Here is a 15,658-nt window from a genome sequence, read left to right on the forward strand (position 1 = left end):
AGACAGAGGGGAGATGAGAGCAAAGGGGAATGGAGAGGAATAGATAAAGAGAGGAGATAATAGCAAAAGGCAAGGGGAGGTGAAGGAGGGGATTTGGAGAAGAAAAGGAAGAGGAAGAAAAGTTAAAACTGAGTTCAGCCAGCAGTGTATGTCAGATTATCAGCAGACCGGCTTGACCCGATTAGGAAGCTATTCTTCAAGATTAAAGGAGGCATAATCGAGCCCAGACTGACTCAAAAGAGCGTGAAAGGGAGGAGAAAAATTCTTGTGCTCGTCGGGTGAGATGAAGGTTATCTATGGAAATAAAAAAACGACTGAGAGGAGAATTTACTCTCCATTAAAATTTTAACATTCTGCAATATTAATTGTGGAGGAGAATTACCACACGCTATTGCAGCAATTTAAGAATATCCCAGATTTTACACACACAGAGAAGATTAAATCTACACTCAAAAACACCCTCTGAGACGAAAAACATCACTTCAGTGGAGAGAAGGTACCATAGGGGCACTATGTAGTTTTGAAGTAGGAATTCATACTTCCCATAAGTGAATAAACAAGCTGTTCTCAGAGGAAAATAAGGTTCCCCAGAACACTGTTTGAAGCTAGAAAGGTGGCAGGGTCCGCCAAATATAAACAAAAAAATAAAAAAATACAAAAGTAATAAATTGTGTTGTTCTTTAAGGGCAGTTTGTTTATTCAATTTATTTGATCGTGAAAACAAAGAGAGTTTGATTATTTAGTTTGTTTAGGCATTTCTCTTCTGATTAAAATGTCTTTCCCAGAACTACATTGTACATCTTTCATCATCCAAAACAAAAGCTACTGAATACAAACATAGCCATTTGGGGACATGGATTCATGTGGTCACAATCTGTCCTGTTCGAGTGTCCTTGAGCAAGACAGTGAATCCACTCCAACCCGAGGAATGCTGCTCTTCAGCTGAGTCTGACCTCTGACCTCTTTGTGGAGGTTGTCATGTCGAGGGAATTTCCCTTCAGGGAGCCGTAATGTGTCTCATTAACATGCTTTATGATTTGTGAGTATTTGGGGGGGGCGGGGTGCAACTCACAGACACATCAGGTTGTTTTTAAAATCACAGACCTTCAAACGTTACAGGTTAAATGTATTTTGTATGGTTGCATCCTTGAAAAGCCTTACAAATTCAGTTGTATCTATATGTGCTGTATTTATTTATTATTTGTCTCTGTGTGTCTGTTGGCATTACATTGAATGATGCCTCACTTGGGCTCCACCACTTAAGGTGAAATCCCCATATTGAATTCTGCCTGATCGAGTCAACAAGGCAGAGGGGTTTCTGTGGCATCAACCAGGGGCTTAAGGCTCCAGGACGCAGGTGTCTTAGCACTGTATCCCTCTCAGTCACTCTTACACAGGCACTAGATTAAGCCACTTAGTACGTGGCATTGAGCTGACACGCATGGCTAGCTTAGCCATGATAGGTCCTCGACAGCCATGTGTGGCATTTTCTCGGCACTATGGAGCTCATGGAGCAGAAGGGGCGAAGATAATGGCAGAGGCAAATTTGACTATGATTGATTTTCTTCTATTCTAAGAGCCACTGAATGAAGTAATGAAAAGGCTTTTCACTGAAAGAAATATCAATTATTTGCATTTTCTATATCCATTCAATTGCAGTGTATGAAATGTTGCACATGTACAATCAGTGTGCCCCACAGTGAGGCACATCCTTTAGAGGGGATTAAAATGGATGGTGGATTTATGGATTAGGATAGATACCTTCTTTGCGCATGCCAACGCGGAAGCATTTCTTCAGTCGACAGTACTGGCACTGGTTCCTGTGGTGCTGGTCAATCTGACACTCTCTGTTAGACCTGAGAACGTAAACAAATGATTACGAGACTGATGACTTCCTGCAGGCGTCAGACTGTGTGATCTGCAGTCACCTCTACAAGTTGTTATCTGATTTAAATCAGATTTATCAAAAACATCCAAGTTACAAATGTGTAACCAATTCTACTTTGCAGAAAAATGAAAATGTCAAGGACAAATGCTGCACAGTTATGCAAAGTCATCATCTTCTATTAAAAATGATTTGATGTATATAACGTACAAAGTATTAAGCAGTATAATACCAACACTTTTTACAGTGCATCTGAACATTAATATTACATCATGAAACTAGATTTTCCATTAGGTTACAGGAAACATCATCATGCCTATAAAGCAGAAGGAGGTTGTATCATTCAGTGTGCTTTCACTCATATCCCAGCTGTTCTTATGTTTACTCTACAATATGTGCTTCAACTCAAGTTGAGCAGAAACACTACACTGTTCAATAGAATAAATGTCTGCAACTTTTCTGATAATAATTTTCTTTGTCATAATGGTAAATAGAATATGTTTAGATTTAGTATAATATTTATGGTGCTCAAATGTGGTAGTTTATTTGCCGTAAATACATAGGTACAAAATTAGATTCTACTTTATTTGTCTATAATTATTGACAGATCCCTTTGTTTGGATTTAAAAATTAGGATGTGGATTTTGTTTTGCATTATAGACACCTTTATCTGTGCTTCTGTGCATGACAGGCTTCACAAACATCATAGAAATGTGGAGTGGCAACTGTCAATTTAGATTAATCTGACACTTTTTCTGGATTCATCACTCGATTCATCAGTAAAATGAAAAGGAGGATAGTGAAGGTGGTCCAAAACACAAAGATATTCAGTCCTCTATCATACAACACAATAAATAAATAAGTAAATAAATCTCACATTTGAGAAGCTGAACCAGACAACGCATGGAACTTTAGCTTGAGAAATTACTTTAGCAATTGCTGATAACTGATTTTTGTTTCAGATACTACATACTGTAAACATTGTGTGTTTTGTGGGTCTGTGTATATTTTCCACACACCTCAAGCAAAGTCACACTGTTTTGTATAACAGCTGTTACAGTTCAATTATTTTAATGTTTGATTCATTCAGTAATGTATCGCCATTTTACTTGAAAAAATCATTTTCATGAAATAAAACAAACAAACACACAAAGCCTGCAGGAAGTGAAGCAACAATGTCAACAACAGGCTACATCATGTAGAGTTACATTTACAGGAGACCCACCGACATGTTGTTAGCTGTCATATCTGTAGGATATATAATCATCACTGGCCTACACGCAACCTTATGTCGCCGTAACTTACAAAACGCAGTCTTGTACGTTTTCGGCTCTCCGCGGGTTTGTCGGGTCCGCCATGGAGGAAAACTGTTACAACTTCACCCGGATCTCACCCGGATGTGCGTAGTTTTGCAGCACGCGGCAGTCGCGCGAGCTCAGTAACCGTCGCAGCTCTGTTCTGAGTTCACGACGTCTCCAGATGGAGGGTGAGTTAGGATAGTTTTGTACGAACAAAAATTTGCTTAACCACTACTTTTAATTTGCACTATCCAGTCATGCTAATGTTAGAATGTCATAACCTGTGCCCGACATCATGTGCCATGAGAACACTAGATTAAATTCACTGGCAAGCTAGCTGACGTTAGCTTTGTATGTTAGCATGGTTTGATGAAAATGAGAAGTTGGGCGGAGTGGCTAAGGCTAGCTTTATCATACACACATTTAATACGAGTGTGTGTATAAACTACAAGTGTGTACTTGTTATACTGTCCAATGTTAAGTAATGTTAAACTCAACAAGGTGCTTAAACCCTGTTTCATTTGAAAAAGGTGGATAAACTGAAGTTTATGCGTGTTTACCCTAATGTCAAATATCGGGGCATACTGATGAAAATAGGCCCTTCTTATCAGTGGATTTTTGTTGATGGACAGACTACTCAAAATGAGTTAAGGATATATTTAGTGTTTCGCTTTAATTTTTGTTTTGTGAATAGTTTTGGTCCCCAATAATAATGCGACACATTTAATTTGACCGTTGTTGCATATCCATGCACATGCATATATGCATCCATATCCCAATATCCCTAGCTAATTTCGAGTAGTGTAATTTAGCACATCAAAATCTCAATATATTTAAGCACTGTTTAGTTGTACATACATTCCTGTAAATTATTATTATGTTAAGCTTCAGAATTTATTAACAGTTGTATAAGTCATTTGAAAACCTGCAGGGAAGACTAGTCGTGGTTGCAGGCCAGTACAGTACAAAGAACACATTTCTAAGTGTATTAGTCTCTGTTTGAAGTTACAATTACGTGTGAGGTCTCTGGTAGGTTTTATCTTGGGGTTAAGGCAAAGATTAGGTTACTTCCTAACTTCCTAAGTTACGGTTTTGCTAGCTTAACTTAAAAGTGTTGGATCATCCCAATGCGAACTGACCATAACACGCACTTGAATGAAATACTAATCTAAATGCTAAGCCCCTCTCACCTGCATGTGTAGCTGAGGTTCCGTCTGACGCTCCTCTTGAAGAAGCTCTTGCAGCCCTCGCACGTGAAGACCCCATAGTGTTTCCCGCTGGACTTGTCCCCGCACACCACACAGTCCACCACGCAGGCCTTGTCATCGTCTCCGGCTTCCATGTCGCTGCCCCCCGCCTGGGGAGAACCTTCCTCCTCGTCCCCCCTCAGGTAGCTCTTGTCCCCTAGCCCGTTTGTGCCCCCGTTGGGATCTCCCCAGCCCCCGCTCACCATGGCCATCGCTTGGTTACCGAACCAGCGCAAAGGAAATGTGACAGACAGCCAAGATTTCTGGTTGCTGTCAAGGTAACATGAACATCAAAAGTCTAGATTGTGTGTTTCCCCCTCACCTGGAGCGAATCAGTCTTTTCCGCTTGCTTGTGCTCTCATTTGTTAATTACGTGTCTTGATTGTTTTAGAGCATACAAAGCAGAAATGGGAAGGGGGAACAAAAACAGTCCTCAGGCTAAACAAGCAGATGTCAATGTGAAAAAAAAAAATAGGCTATAGCATTGAGGAGGAGGGTGTTTGGCAGAAAAAACAAGAGCAGCTCTGTCTCCTCCCACTCCACTATGACCTGGAAACAGTTGCATGTGTGGCAACTTTTAGTTTTGCATGCCTGTAGATTTCTTTCACTTCTTTTCTTTTCTTCTTCTCTCGTCCACCGCGTAGCTGCTGTGTCTTGTTTGGGTCCTTGTCTTCAGACCAGTACCTGAGATGGTGAAAGAGAAGCCAGCTCGAACGCTGCCCAGTCGAATGGTGTCACGCGTCAGCCTTGGAACCTTTCACAGGAAACAATGAGTCAAACATTACATTTCTTTTGAAAGAGAGCGAACGATTTGTGAGCAAATGACACAAGATGTGAAAATCTCCTTCTAGCTTCAGCCCTACATACTGTTGTTCTTCTCTTCCTCACACATACACTCCCAGCTCTGTCTCTGTAGCAACAGTAATGGCTGAAAAAGGACCTCGGTGTAGCTCGCCTTAGCACATGCCTGGAGAGGCTCTGACCACCCCTCTTAAAGTACCCCTTACATGAATTTGTCTCTTCTAGCACCGACTCGTCCTCATACAAGGTCGCTGTATAACTAAACATTCACCTCTAAACCCTTATAGAAATTATGTCAAGCTTACCTCAGAGTGAATGTTAATGTCTCCGGCTTCCCTCACTGGCAAATAAATCCCTTTCTCGCTCTAGATCTTCCTTCCATCCAGCGAGGCTGCAGACACAGCTCCCCTATTCTGCTGTAATCCTCTCAGTGGCAGCATTGTGACCCACAATGGAGACATTCCACTTCAAGCAAAACAAGCCGATGTCCGCACAACAACAACACCATTTTCATGTGGTTGTGGGCTTCTTCTTCAAGGCACCGCCAGCTGCAGCAGCGGCGGTGTGGCGGCAGCAGATGAGGCGACGTGGACTCCCCTGCGCTAGCCTCCAAAATACACAAGTAGATCCCCAACACAAGGAAGTGAGCTCTCTTCCCTGCTTGTTGTAGCACGAGTGTGACGATATCCTCTGTGCTGCTTCCTTCCTAGAAAAAAAAAAAAGCCAAAACAGTGAAGAAAAGCAGGAAAGTGTCCGTCTGCTCAGCCCTCCATAGTTCCTGCGGTTGCTCTCCAGGCACTCATGCGGTCTTCTCCCTCCAGCCTTTTGTCAGTGCTTGCCCACCAAGAACTAATGACTTGCGGCCTAGCCCTGGGTGCTGCTCGTCGGTGTGTGTGTGTTTGTGTGTGTGTAAAGCCTTCCCCTATGGCTCATGCAAACAGGAGGTGGGGGGTGGAAAGGGGGACGGGTACTCCTCTTCCCCCCTCCCTCTCTCTCGGGCTACAGAGTCCACAAATCAAATTATGATTCAAGAAAATGGCCACGGTCAGAGAAAGGCTGGTTTTCTCTCAGTGATTTGCTTTTTTTTCTCCTTACCCCTCTCTCCTCTTGTCTGTCTGTTTTCCTCAAACCTCTGTGTGTGTGTGTGCGTGTGTGTGTGAGGGAGAGATCAAGCAAAGCAATGGAGAGAGAGAGAGAGAGAGGGAAGGAGGGGGAGGGAGGGAGCGGGAGTGTGTGCAGAGGGGGAGGGGGCAGTCTGTGTGTGTGTGTGTGTGTGTGTGTGTGTGTGTGTGTGTGTGTGCTCCCAGGGATTTGACACTGCTATTCAAGCCCTGCGGTTACCATGGAGCCGGCCGCCTTATATGGCCATTGGAGTCAAAGAGCAAAGAGAGTGGGCTGTGTGGGGCAGCATGCACACACACACACAGGAAGGATGTGGAGGATCTCTCTCCTCAGAGATGCAGAGAGCATGACCCCAAGGCCTCAAAAAACCACCCCGACAATACCAGATTACCCTGAAGCCCCGCAACAAATACAAGCAAGCCGATCTCCTGCCAGCCCTTTGTCTTTTAGAAGGCAATCGAATGTTGCATCTGAAAGTTTCTCCACCGCAAAACACGATGCAAAGCAGCAGCGAGGTGAACTTAATTTCTCAAAGGGAGGACATATCTTTCCCTTTTCGAATAACACACTTTGATCCTGCATACGTGCCGAGCAGCCCACTCGAGAGCTGCTTATTGTGCTGGAGGTAAAGGTTAGCATTTTGTGGTCATTGCTCATTTGCTCAAGGCCCTCTTGCCCATTCTCTCAGTGCTTTGTGGCGAGCACGGTGATTTGTGTTCGAGGTTACCCCAAGAGGTCAAGCTGACTTTCACACCCCTGTCGCGTTAAAAAGCCCAGGGTCAAATGCAGATAAAGGGGAGGAGGAGGGTCGGATAAGAGCTTTAAGAGATAAGTGATGATTCTGCTTGTAAATGTGCGGCTCCTCAGGGTGGGGGGTTGCAGTCACAACAGATGCGGCGAGATGAAAGATTCACTATATGCAACTTGTTGTCTTATCTGTTGAGTGTTTACAGAGATTTTTAAAGGCATTCTTTTACCCCCACAGACACTTTTATGGCACTCCTAAATCTAAACCCAGCTTTACCCCCTGGAGGACAGAATGTGTATGTGACACAGAAGCATTGTCCTGGCCATTGTTTGGCTAATGGGTCATCAGAGGGTTGTGTGTGTGTATGTGTGTGTGTGAGTGTGTGTTAATTTGAATGAAAGTCCCTTTAATTATGCCGCTGTGTCTGCTTATTGTCACTTCTTGTGTTGAGAAAGATTAGGCTTGTCAAATAAAGGGGGCTTGTAAAGGATTGTGTGTGCGTGTGCATGTGTGCGCGTGGGTTCACAGAGCCATTAATCAATACTTTTGTACCTAGAAATAGTACATTTGAGTAAATTTGCTCTATTTGTTGTTGTTTTAATCTTACTTTGTGAGTCATTTCTGTAGGCTCATATTTGAATTAGAGCTGCAACGATTAGATGATTAATCGATTGGTCAATCGCAAGAAAATTACTTTTATTTATCATTCATGCATTTATCACGAAAAAATGTCAAAAATTTCCAGCTTCTTACATGTAAGGATTTGCTGCTTTTCTTTGTCATTTTATGATAGTAAGTTAAGAGGTTTTCGGTTTTGGACTGTTGGTTGGAACAAAGGAACAAGTTTTTGACATTTAAAAGAATAAAGGATATTGTTAAAATATCACTAATGAAAATAATCATTAACTTACTCACTGGGCTTGCATAATCTTGTGTTCATTCTCTTTCAATACTTGGTGGATTTCAACCCCTTAATAATGGACTTCTTTATCGTCACACATGTAAGTTTAGCCTTAGCTCACCAAATTAGAGCAGGTTGTCATCATATCATGACAGTGGCACATTCCTAAACTTTCTACCTTAGCCACCAACTTCAAAAGACTATTCAGCTTTCTAGTAGATATTAAATATAAAAATTTCAATATATTCTTACATAGGTAAAAAAAAATCTGCAATTGCAAAATAAGTAAGAAGAAAATTGACAGTCAGTAATTTCGATTGCATTACATAAAAAAACTGTTTTAAACAGACTGAAAAAAGTATGTATGTAGTATGAATCACTATGAATTCAAAGAGATGCTGTACATGCCTATCATTTTCACTTCAGTGTGTGAGACTGTAGCCACTGGGACATACCAGTGGGGCTGGAGTGATGTGGCCTTTGAACCGACAGTCAGGAAAGTTGTTGCTCCCAGTGAGGAATCTGTAAAATGCAAGTCTGCAGGATGCCAACCCAACAGATATACAGTATTACACACACGGAGACAGCTGACACTGAGGCACAGACGTTTAAAGCAAAAATTATTCAATTGTTATTTTTTGCGATTTTGCGCCCCAACAGTTTCAGATTGCAATTAACTTATTACAGATGTTTCTGGTGCCAAGTGTAACTGACAAAGGCTTTATAAGTCACTGTAACATCAAAATTATTTTAAGGTAAAATATTTACATAATGTTCCTTTAACTTGCATTTCAAAAACACTCAAAAGAGTAAACATGTTAAAGGGTCAGGCTACCCATATAACAACGCTGAAAGTAATATTTGACATTGTGTGCGTTCATTATGTATCTTTAAAATGTTTTTTCTGATAGCGGGTTTTTGAGAATAAGAATTGAGAATTTCTGGGCCATATTTTGTTTCATATTAGTTGTAGTATCACGCTGGAACACTTAAAACAGTAAATTGTTTCCATGTTTACTGTGGAGGAGGAATACTAACAAGTTATGATGTTATCCTGATTAAGACCATAGCATGTGAACTATGGCTGAAGGATGTGGGAAATTAATCTAATTGCAATATTTTTCAGAACTGTCCAGTATGCTGATGTATTTTTCATTGATCGATCCACCAAAATTTCTAATTTCTTAATTTCATAATGTATTTGACCATAAATATATATTTTTGCAGTACTCGGGGACAAAAAAACCCTTCTCATGGTATAAATAAAAGTAATACATATCTATTACTATATAGTATAAGTATCTGTTTTGTTTAACTGTGTGCAATCCACCTTTAAATCTTGTAATCCAGTTCAGAAATCAGTCAAATTTAGGATTTAAGTTGTCAGACTTCTTTTAAAGTTACGTTTAGGGTGGGTCATTAAACCCCACCCTTTGGCATTTTTGGGCAGGCCCAAACACAACTCACTCAATTGATTCAGTTAACATTTCAACCATTTAAGTTAACCTCTAAGGTCTGTTACAGAGGGCCATCCCATAACGAATACAACCATCCCCCCCCCCCCGCATGGCCAAGTGTCTAAAGTTAGGACGGCCCTCTCCCCGAGGCATTCCCGGCAACCACTGTAATTCAATCTCAGGGTGTTAGTGCGTGCTCTCAACCGCATCAGCATATGGAAAGTAGGTCTTTACTTAAAGTAATCATGAGGCGTCTGTGCAGCCTTCTCGCGGGGACTGTGTCTTCATCACGCTCTGATGGCTGTTACATGTTTAGACTTGCAGTGACAGCTTCACCCTGAGACCAGAGTGACCTGTGACCTTCGAGGAATGGACAAGCCTGGAAACAAAAACAGAGGCCTTTTGTGCGGGTCAAAGGGAAAACATCTGCTGGGCTGAAGACACAGAGAAAAGAGGGGGGATTAACTCTGAGGGATTCATCATTTGTCCTTCTCAGCCACCTCGGATGAGAGGTGCCTGATGGGAACGTGCAGAAAGCCACTGACTGTACGCCACATCATTACGACCCAAATCCTCTTTATTTTCCTCATTAACATCCCAGCTGCCTCTTGGCTCAGCAGGAAAAATTGATTAAAAAAAAAGGCAGATAAATACAATATGAGGGGGAATTTCTTTGATATGAATGCTGCAGTCGCTCTTATCACATCACCACAGGAGCCACTGGTCACAGCCAGTCTTTCACTTTTAAATTAAATTTTAGCCTGAATAAATGATCTGAGAGGATTGCACATCACAGTTCCCGTTGAGAAAATTCATTTGAACAATTCTTGCTTTGATATCATCATGCATTATGATGATAAATGAGTGTGAATTTTTTTGTACCGTCCTGAAGCAGTTACAGTGTCATTTAAATTTGGGCGGTGGGATGCCGCCCACTCAGGATCACAGATAACAAAAGAAAGCATTTCCATTCTTTTTCTCCACTTAACACACACTAGGCACTCGGCAGTTATTTAGCACCATTTTGTTTATTTGTCTGTTCAGTCTGGTGGTCGACTCTGGTATTTACCACCTCCCCTCTGTCCCCTCTCTCAGCAACAGAGACCTCTTTCTTCAGGCTAGTCATTTGATATAGCACACGGCTGTGATATGGGTAACCAAATCCTTCAGAGCTAGTTACCAATTAGCCAAACATCCTTGGAGGGAAACCTCATGGGGTGATTCTACGTGTTATTCCAGTTTTATCATTAGGCAAGCATGGTGTTTTGTAGGGACAAGTAAAACAATATGGCACGTGCTGGAGTAAAAGTAAAATGTAGAAATTAGATTATTTTCCAAAATAGTTAGACATTTTAGCATTCAGCAGTTGCCAGGCAACCAACGGAGACTCTAGGAAGTTACTGCTCCCGGCCAACACATAACCCCCTGTAAAATGGCCGGTTGTTGTTGGTATACAGATAAATAGTGCATTCACATGCTCCTTGGATGGTCCCGTGTCTCTAAGTGAGAAGTTGTTCTTCTGACTTGGTGTGTTCCTGAGCTTTTTAGTTGTAATGATAAACAACATTGTCGCTACAAAGAAGATGTGTATTACAAAAGGATTTTGTCCCTTGTTGCTGCAACAGTACATTCTCTCAAACCACTAAAATACTGCTTTACCCTTTATCAGGGTTTATGCTAATAAATAACTTTTCCAATTAATCTAGGTCATGTGTACAGTAACTACTACTCACTATAGTATTAGTATAGTATATATAGTAAAAGAAATAATGCCATACATGAATTCATAAAAAGTGTCTTTCTATCAACCAAACATTTACCTTTGTCCGCTGTGGTTGTGCACATATGACGTCAAGTCAACAAGTTGCACACCAAAATTTTCTGCTCAAGCCAAGAAAAAGTTTGGCACGTAACCCGCCATTGTGTTTACACTTCAGTTTTTATATGGTTGAAACAAACAAGTCATAAAATATTGATTAGGGCCTTTAGAGCTGCTGGTAGGCGGATTTTGTCACAGAGCTAGGCTAGCTGTTTTTCCCTGTTTCCAGTCTTTGTGCTAAGCTAAGCTAACAGCCTGCTATCCATCTTCTCATCTAGCTCATGGCAAGAAAAATGTATTTCCCAGAATTCCAAACTTTTCCTTTGAGAAATAGAATTTACTTTTCTAAACCCACATTAACTTTGACCTGCAACTACTAACTACAGTTACACCTAGTATGTAAGAGAAGTTGTATAGTAACAACATGCATTAGTAACATTGTGTTTAAATCAGCTACTATAAATGCACATTACAGCCTGATTCTCAGTTAATTTTCATTTTTCATACTTGGAGGAAATTGTTAATTTAGCAGCATAGCCTGTATGTGACACTGAGTCCATTCAATATTAAACACAAATAATCAGATCAGTAGCAGTAAAAGCCATGAAAAATTTAAACAGCGTTTTAACATGATGAAGCCTGAACAGCTTTTTATCTTGTCCCTTATGTCAAACCACATGTTTACTGCTTTACTTAAGGATCCTTTGTGTCTTGTCTTGTACTATCATTCAGTCATTCTACACATTTGACTGATAAATCGAGCAGGGAGGCCGTCCTCAGCTGCAGTTATATGAATATCCCACTAGGTGGCAGTGTTCCTTGACAATTAATACTGTGTGTGAATATTGTGAATATTACATCGACACTGTCCTCTCACTGTGCCGCCGGTCCAAACACTATATCATTACTATCTAATTTCTATCATTGCCTTTACCTAACTTAGGCCAGTCTTGTTTCAAATAACAAAATTCTGATTATTTTTCTTAGTTTTACAGTAAACCACGTAACAGTAGAGAAGGGAGATGTCAATTTCTTGTCTTTCTCAAATAACAGGGTTTCTTGTTAGCATGCGAGTAAGTATGTGTATGTAACAGTTTAAAACAGTATAATCAGTTTAAGTTGAATGCCCTTAAGTTTATAACATTATTTAGCCATGCGATTCATCAACAGATATCCATTTCTTTTATAGTTTGAGGTAAAAAAAAATAAAAAAATAAGACATTTGTGTATGAAACGTGTACCATCATAAATGCTAAAAGTGTTATACAAATATTTAGACATCTCATGAGATTTTTCAGTTTTGTTCTATAGAACCATAACTTTACATTACACTTACACAGAAAAACATTTGTATGTTTATGGATTTCTTAAAAAAATTTAATTAAATGAAATGAAGATTCTACGTAAGCCTAGTATGCCACCAAGTCTTCACTGTGCCAAGACATTTTTGCAAAGAAATTCCATATCGGCTCATTCAAAGCAGTAGCATTCTTCATTTTAAGCCAACACAAGCTGATCTCTTAGTGGTACCTCAGTGGATGTCGGTGGGTGTATATTCTATTCAATTTCAAGAAAAAAGAGCATAATGGAGCATGAGGAGTCAGGTCTTCGTGTTTCAAAGAAAACACACCGCAGTACCTTCTTTTTGGCTCACTCACACCACCCTGAACAGTTTGAATGACTGGCGAGAGAAATTTTACAGCTCAGACGACTTTACTAAAGCAGGTGTTTTGGTTTAGTTTTAAATTTAATTAGAGGAATGCATGACGCCACATGCCTGAAGTGTTACAGTAACATCAGGGACATGTAGTTCATCAACAAAGAGCACCAAACCAGGGCAAGACAGTCTCTACAGGCTTCTTCAGCTGACAGGAAACCATCCCAGTAAACACTTCAATGTGCATTGTGTCTAAGAGAACATTTCATATCCTAAGTACTGAGAACACAATAGAGCTCTGCTTCCTCACTACCTGACCCAGTGCAGGCTGTAAGCTCTGACAACCTGAGGCCTGTCTAAAAACTCTACATTCTGTTAAAACTATAACCTCAGTTACACCTTCAGTAGCTGGGTGGTGTGTGGGAGTGCTACAGCTTTGGCTCATTCAGCCATTAGGTGCTGCCAAATTAATTTGTTTTACACCCACATGTGCAGCTTTTGATAACAGTAAAAAAAATTGTAGAAGAGATAAACAATATTTGGGTGGCATTGATAAACATGTTTTTAATACAGCTTACTTAAATTTCCTCCAAAAAAACACTTGGTCACACAAAGCATCCTAAAATTATATTTGGAGAGGCTTGATGATATTTTTGATAGGAAGATAAGATCTCATTGTTGCCATGTGTGTTCATTTTTGATCATTTTATTGACTTTTCTTTTCAAGGTGTAACCACTCAGGGTGTCTAACTTGGGGTTCATCTAGTAGTACATGCAAGAGGTGCTTTTTCATAAAACATCCATTGGAGAGATGTCTGACTCTGCAACATGTGAAGATGGATCATAAATGAGATCGTTTTTAAACTCGGGTTCAAGCAGCCTTGTAATCTTGGATGATAACATGCCTGTCATTATTTTTTATTAATTTTATTGTATACTGTTTGTGTTGTGTTTGGTATGTATTTTTGGGTAACACTGTCATAGTGTTTATTGGGCAACATATTTGATATTTCTTTGAAATTTCACCCAAATTACCCCATTTATTACATCAAAACATTGAAAATTACCCCAATATTTATTAATAATAATAATTTTCAATTTTCCAATAAACATTTAATGAAAAGCTGGTAATTTCTTTTAAACATTTCCAGGAAACTGCTGACAGGGTTCTGCTTAACTTCTGCTCAACCTTCCATTTCAGGTCTGTAACTTTCAAAAAAGGGGAAACAAGTCACTTGAACAGAAGCCAACTGGACATTACAGTGGTACAATCAGCCGAAGTTAAGCAGAAACCACTTTCCTGGAAATGTAATAAAGAAATTACCACCTTATTATTAAATGCTTAATGGCCAATTTAAGAATATTATTATTGAATCATGTTGGGGTAATTTTTAATACATTTTGAGTTATAAATGTCATTTTTTCACAAACAAAACTGAATTTACATTTCATTTAACCGAGATGGCTCCACATAATTCAGGGGAAATATAACAAAATCTCAGCACATTAAACCAAATCTATCTGCATGGCTAACCACCACAAGGAGTAAGTGTGCAAAAATAAGTTTTTTGTGTGAACTGAGCCTTTAACGTAGTTTCAAAGCAAAATATTGTTTAACTGTTTCAGCTTTCACTTGTTTAAGTACACACAGTAGCTTCCTTCTCAAAGCGCAGGAGATCACAGATTGCATTACAGTGCTGCCACCCTTTACACAGGATACACCGTTTCTATACTGGATGTATCCGGCCCAGTCACACACACCATTAAACTTTTAACCGTACCGCCTCTTGTTTTGGGAAGTAGCTCAATGTGTAAGACAGGCAATTACAGTGTTGTGCAAGTATATGATGAGTACATTGATACCACTCCCATGTCTGTGTCATGTCTGAATTGCTAAGCATAAATATTTAAACACTCAGCCTGTGGTAGCTCAAAGTCTGAATTTGTACTCTCTTTTTAAAAATAACCTAACAATATCATAATGGTCCTTTAGTTAAACTATTTAGGAAACATACTTATTCACTTGAAAGTTAGTTGAGCAGATTGATACCACTGTCATTTATGTCTTGTAAATTAGAAGCTATAGCTAATGGCTGGTTAGCGAAGCATAGCATAAAGATTGAAAACAGGAAGCAGCTATCCTAGAGTGTTGTTGCTTTGCATTTTACACTTTGGCTAGCTGTTTCCCCTTGTTTCCAGTCTTAATAGTCAGCTAAGCTAACTGGCTCTTGACTGTAACTAATTTGTAGTGTACAGACAGGAGAGTGGTATCAATCTTCCCATGTACGCAAGATCAACAAGAGAGCGAATCAATTATTTCCCAAAATGTCCAACTATTCTTTAAACTGGCAATAGACTTGTTTTTGTATTTGTTTTAACATAACATTTTTAGGTAAATATTGATTGCATGTAAAGGCTATAGAATAACTCCAAAGGCGTTTGGATTGGATTCAAATAAACTTTTATTTCACCATGCCATCTTGTCTGATCCAGACGGGCTGGCAGCCTGGCACAATTTCTATCTGGTTTCATGTCTACATGTCTAAGTTTTTTTGTGTTGCCAAAGGAAAATGAAAACAATCCAGGTGTCTTTGCGGCACCAACAATGATTACACTTAAACATTTGGGGAGCTAAAAGGCTCATTATACAGGGCATAACTGAACCTCTGTTTCAATATCTGACGGTCAACTGCTGGTAAAACTGTGCACTGAAGCTTTCGTGC

General features: G+C 39.9%; 2 protein-coding genes across 8 annotated transcripts in view; one reads left to right on the forward strand and one right to left on the reverse strand.

The window, feature by feature from the left end:
- Nucleotides 1–6,391, reverse strand: part of LOC311266066 (nuclear receptor subfamily 2 group F member 6-like) — a 10,461-nt gene extending 4,070 nt beyond the window's left edge. Inside the window, exons 1-3 of the mRNA XM_084368250.1 lie at nt 5,537–6,391; nt 4,374–5,184; nt 1,762–1,856 (exon numbers count right to left, since the gene is read on the reverse strand). Of these exons, the coding sequence (XP_084224376.1) occupies nt 1,762–1,856; nt 4,374–4,642 (364 nt within the window). The 5' untranslated portion in view covers nt 4,643–5,184; nt 5,537–6,391. The remainder of the gene's footprint in view (nt 1–1,761; nt 1,857–4,373; nt 5,185–5,536) is intronic.
- ano8a (anoctamin 8a) overlaps nt 3,221–15,658 on the forward strand; it is a 44,157-nt gene continuing 31,719 nt past the window's right edge. For 3 of the 7 annotated variants that reach the window (XM_084369697.1, XM_084369701.1, XM_084369698.1), the window contains exon 1: nt 3,222–3,371. The gene's annotated coding sequence lies outside the window, so the exon portion shown is untranslated. Of the gene's footprint in view, nt 3,372–15,658 lie in introns of all 7 variants that reach the window. The other 4 variants (XM_084369700.1, XM_084369702.1, XM_084369703.1 and 1 more) reach the window with 2 other exon arrangements.

This window comes from Pagrus pagrus (assembly GCF_965226575.1).
Source record: "Pagrus pagrus genome assembly, chromosome: 12".
Taxonomy (NCBI): Eukaryota; Metazoa; Chordata; class Actinopteri; order Spariformes; family Sparidae; genus Pagrus; species Pagrus pagrus.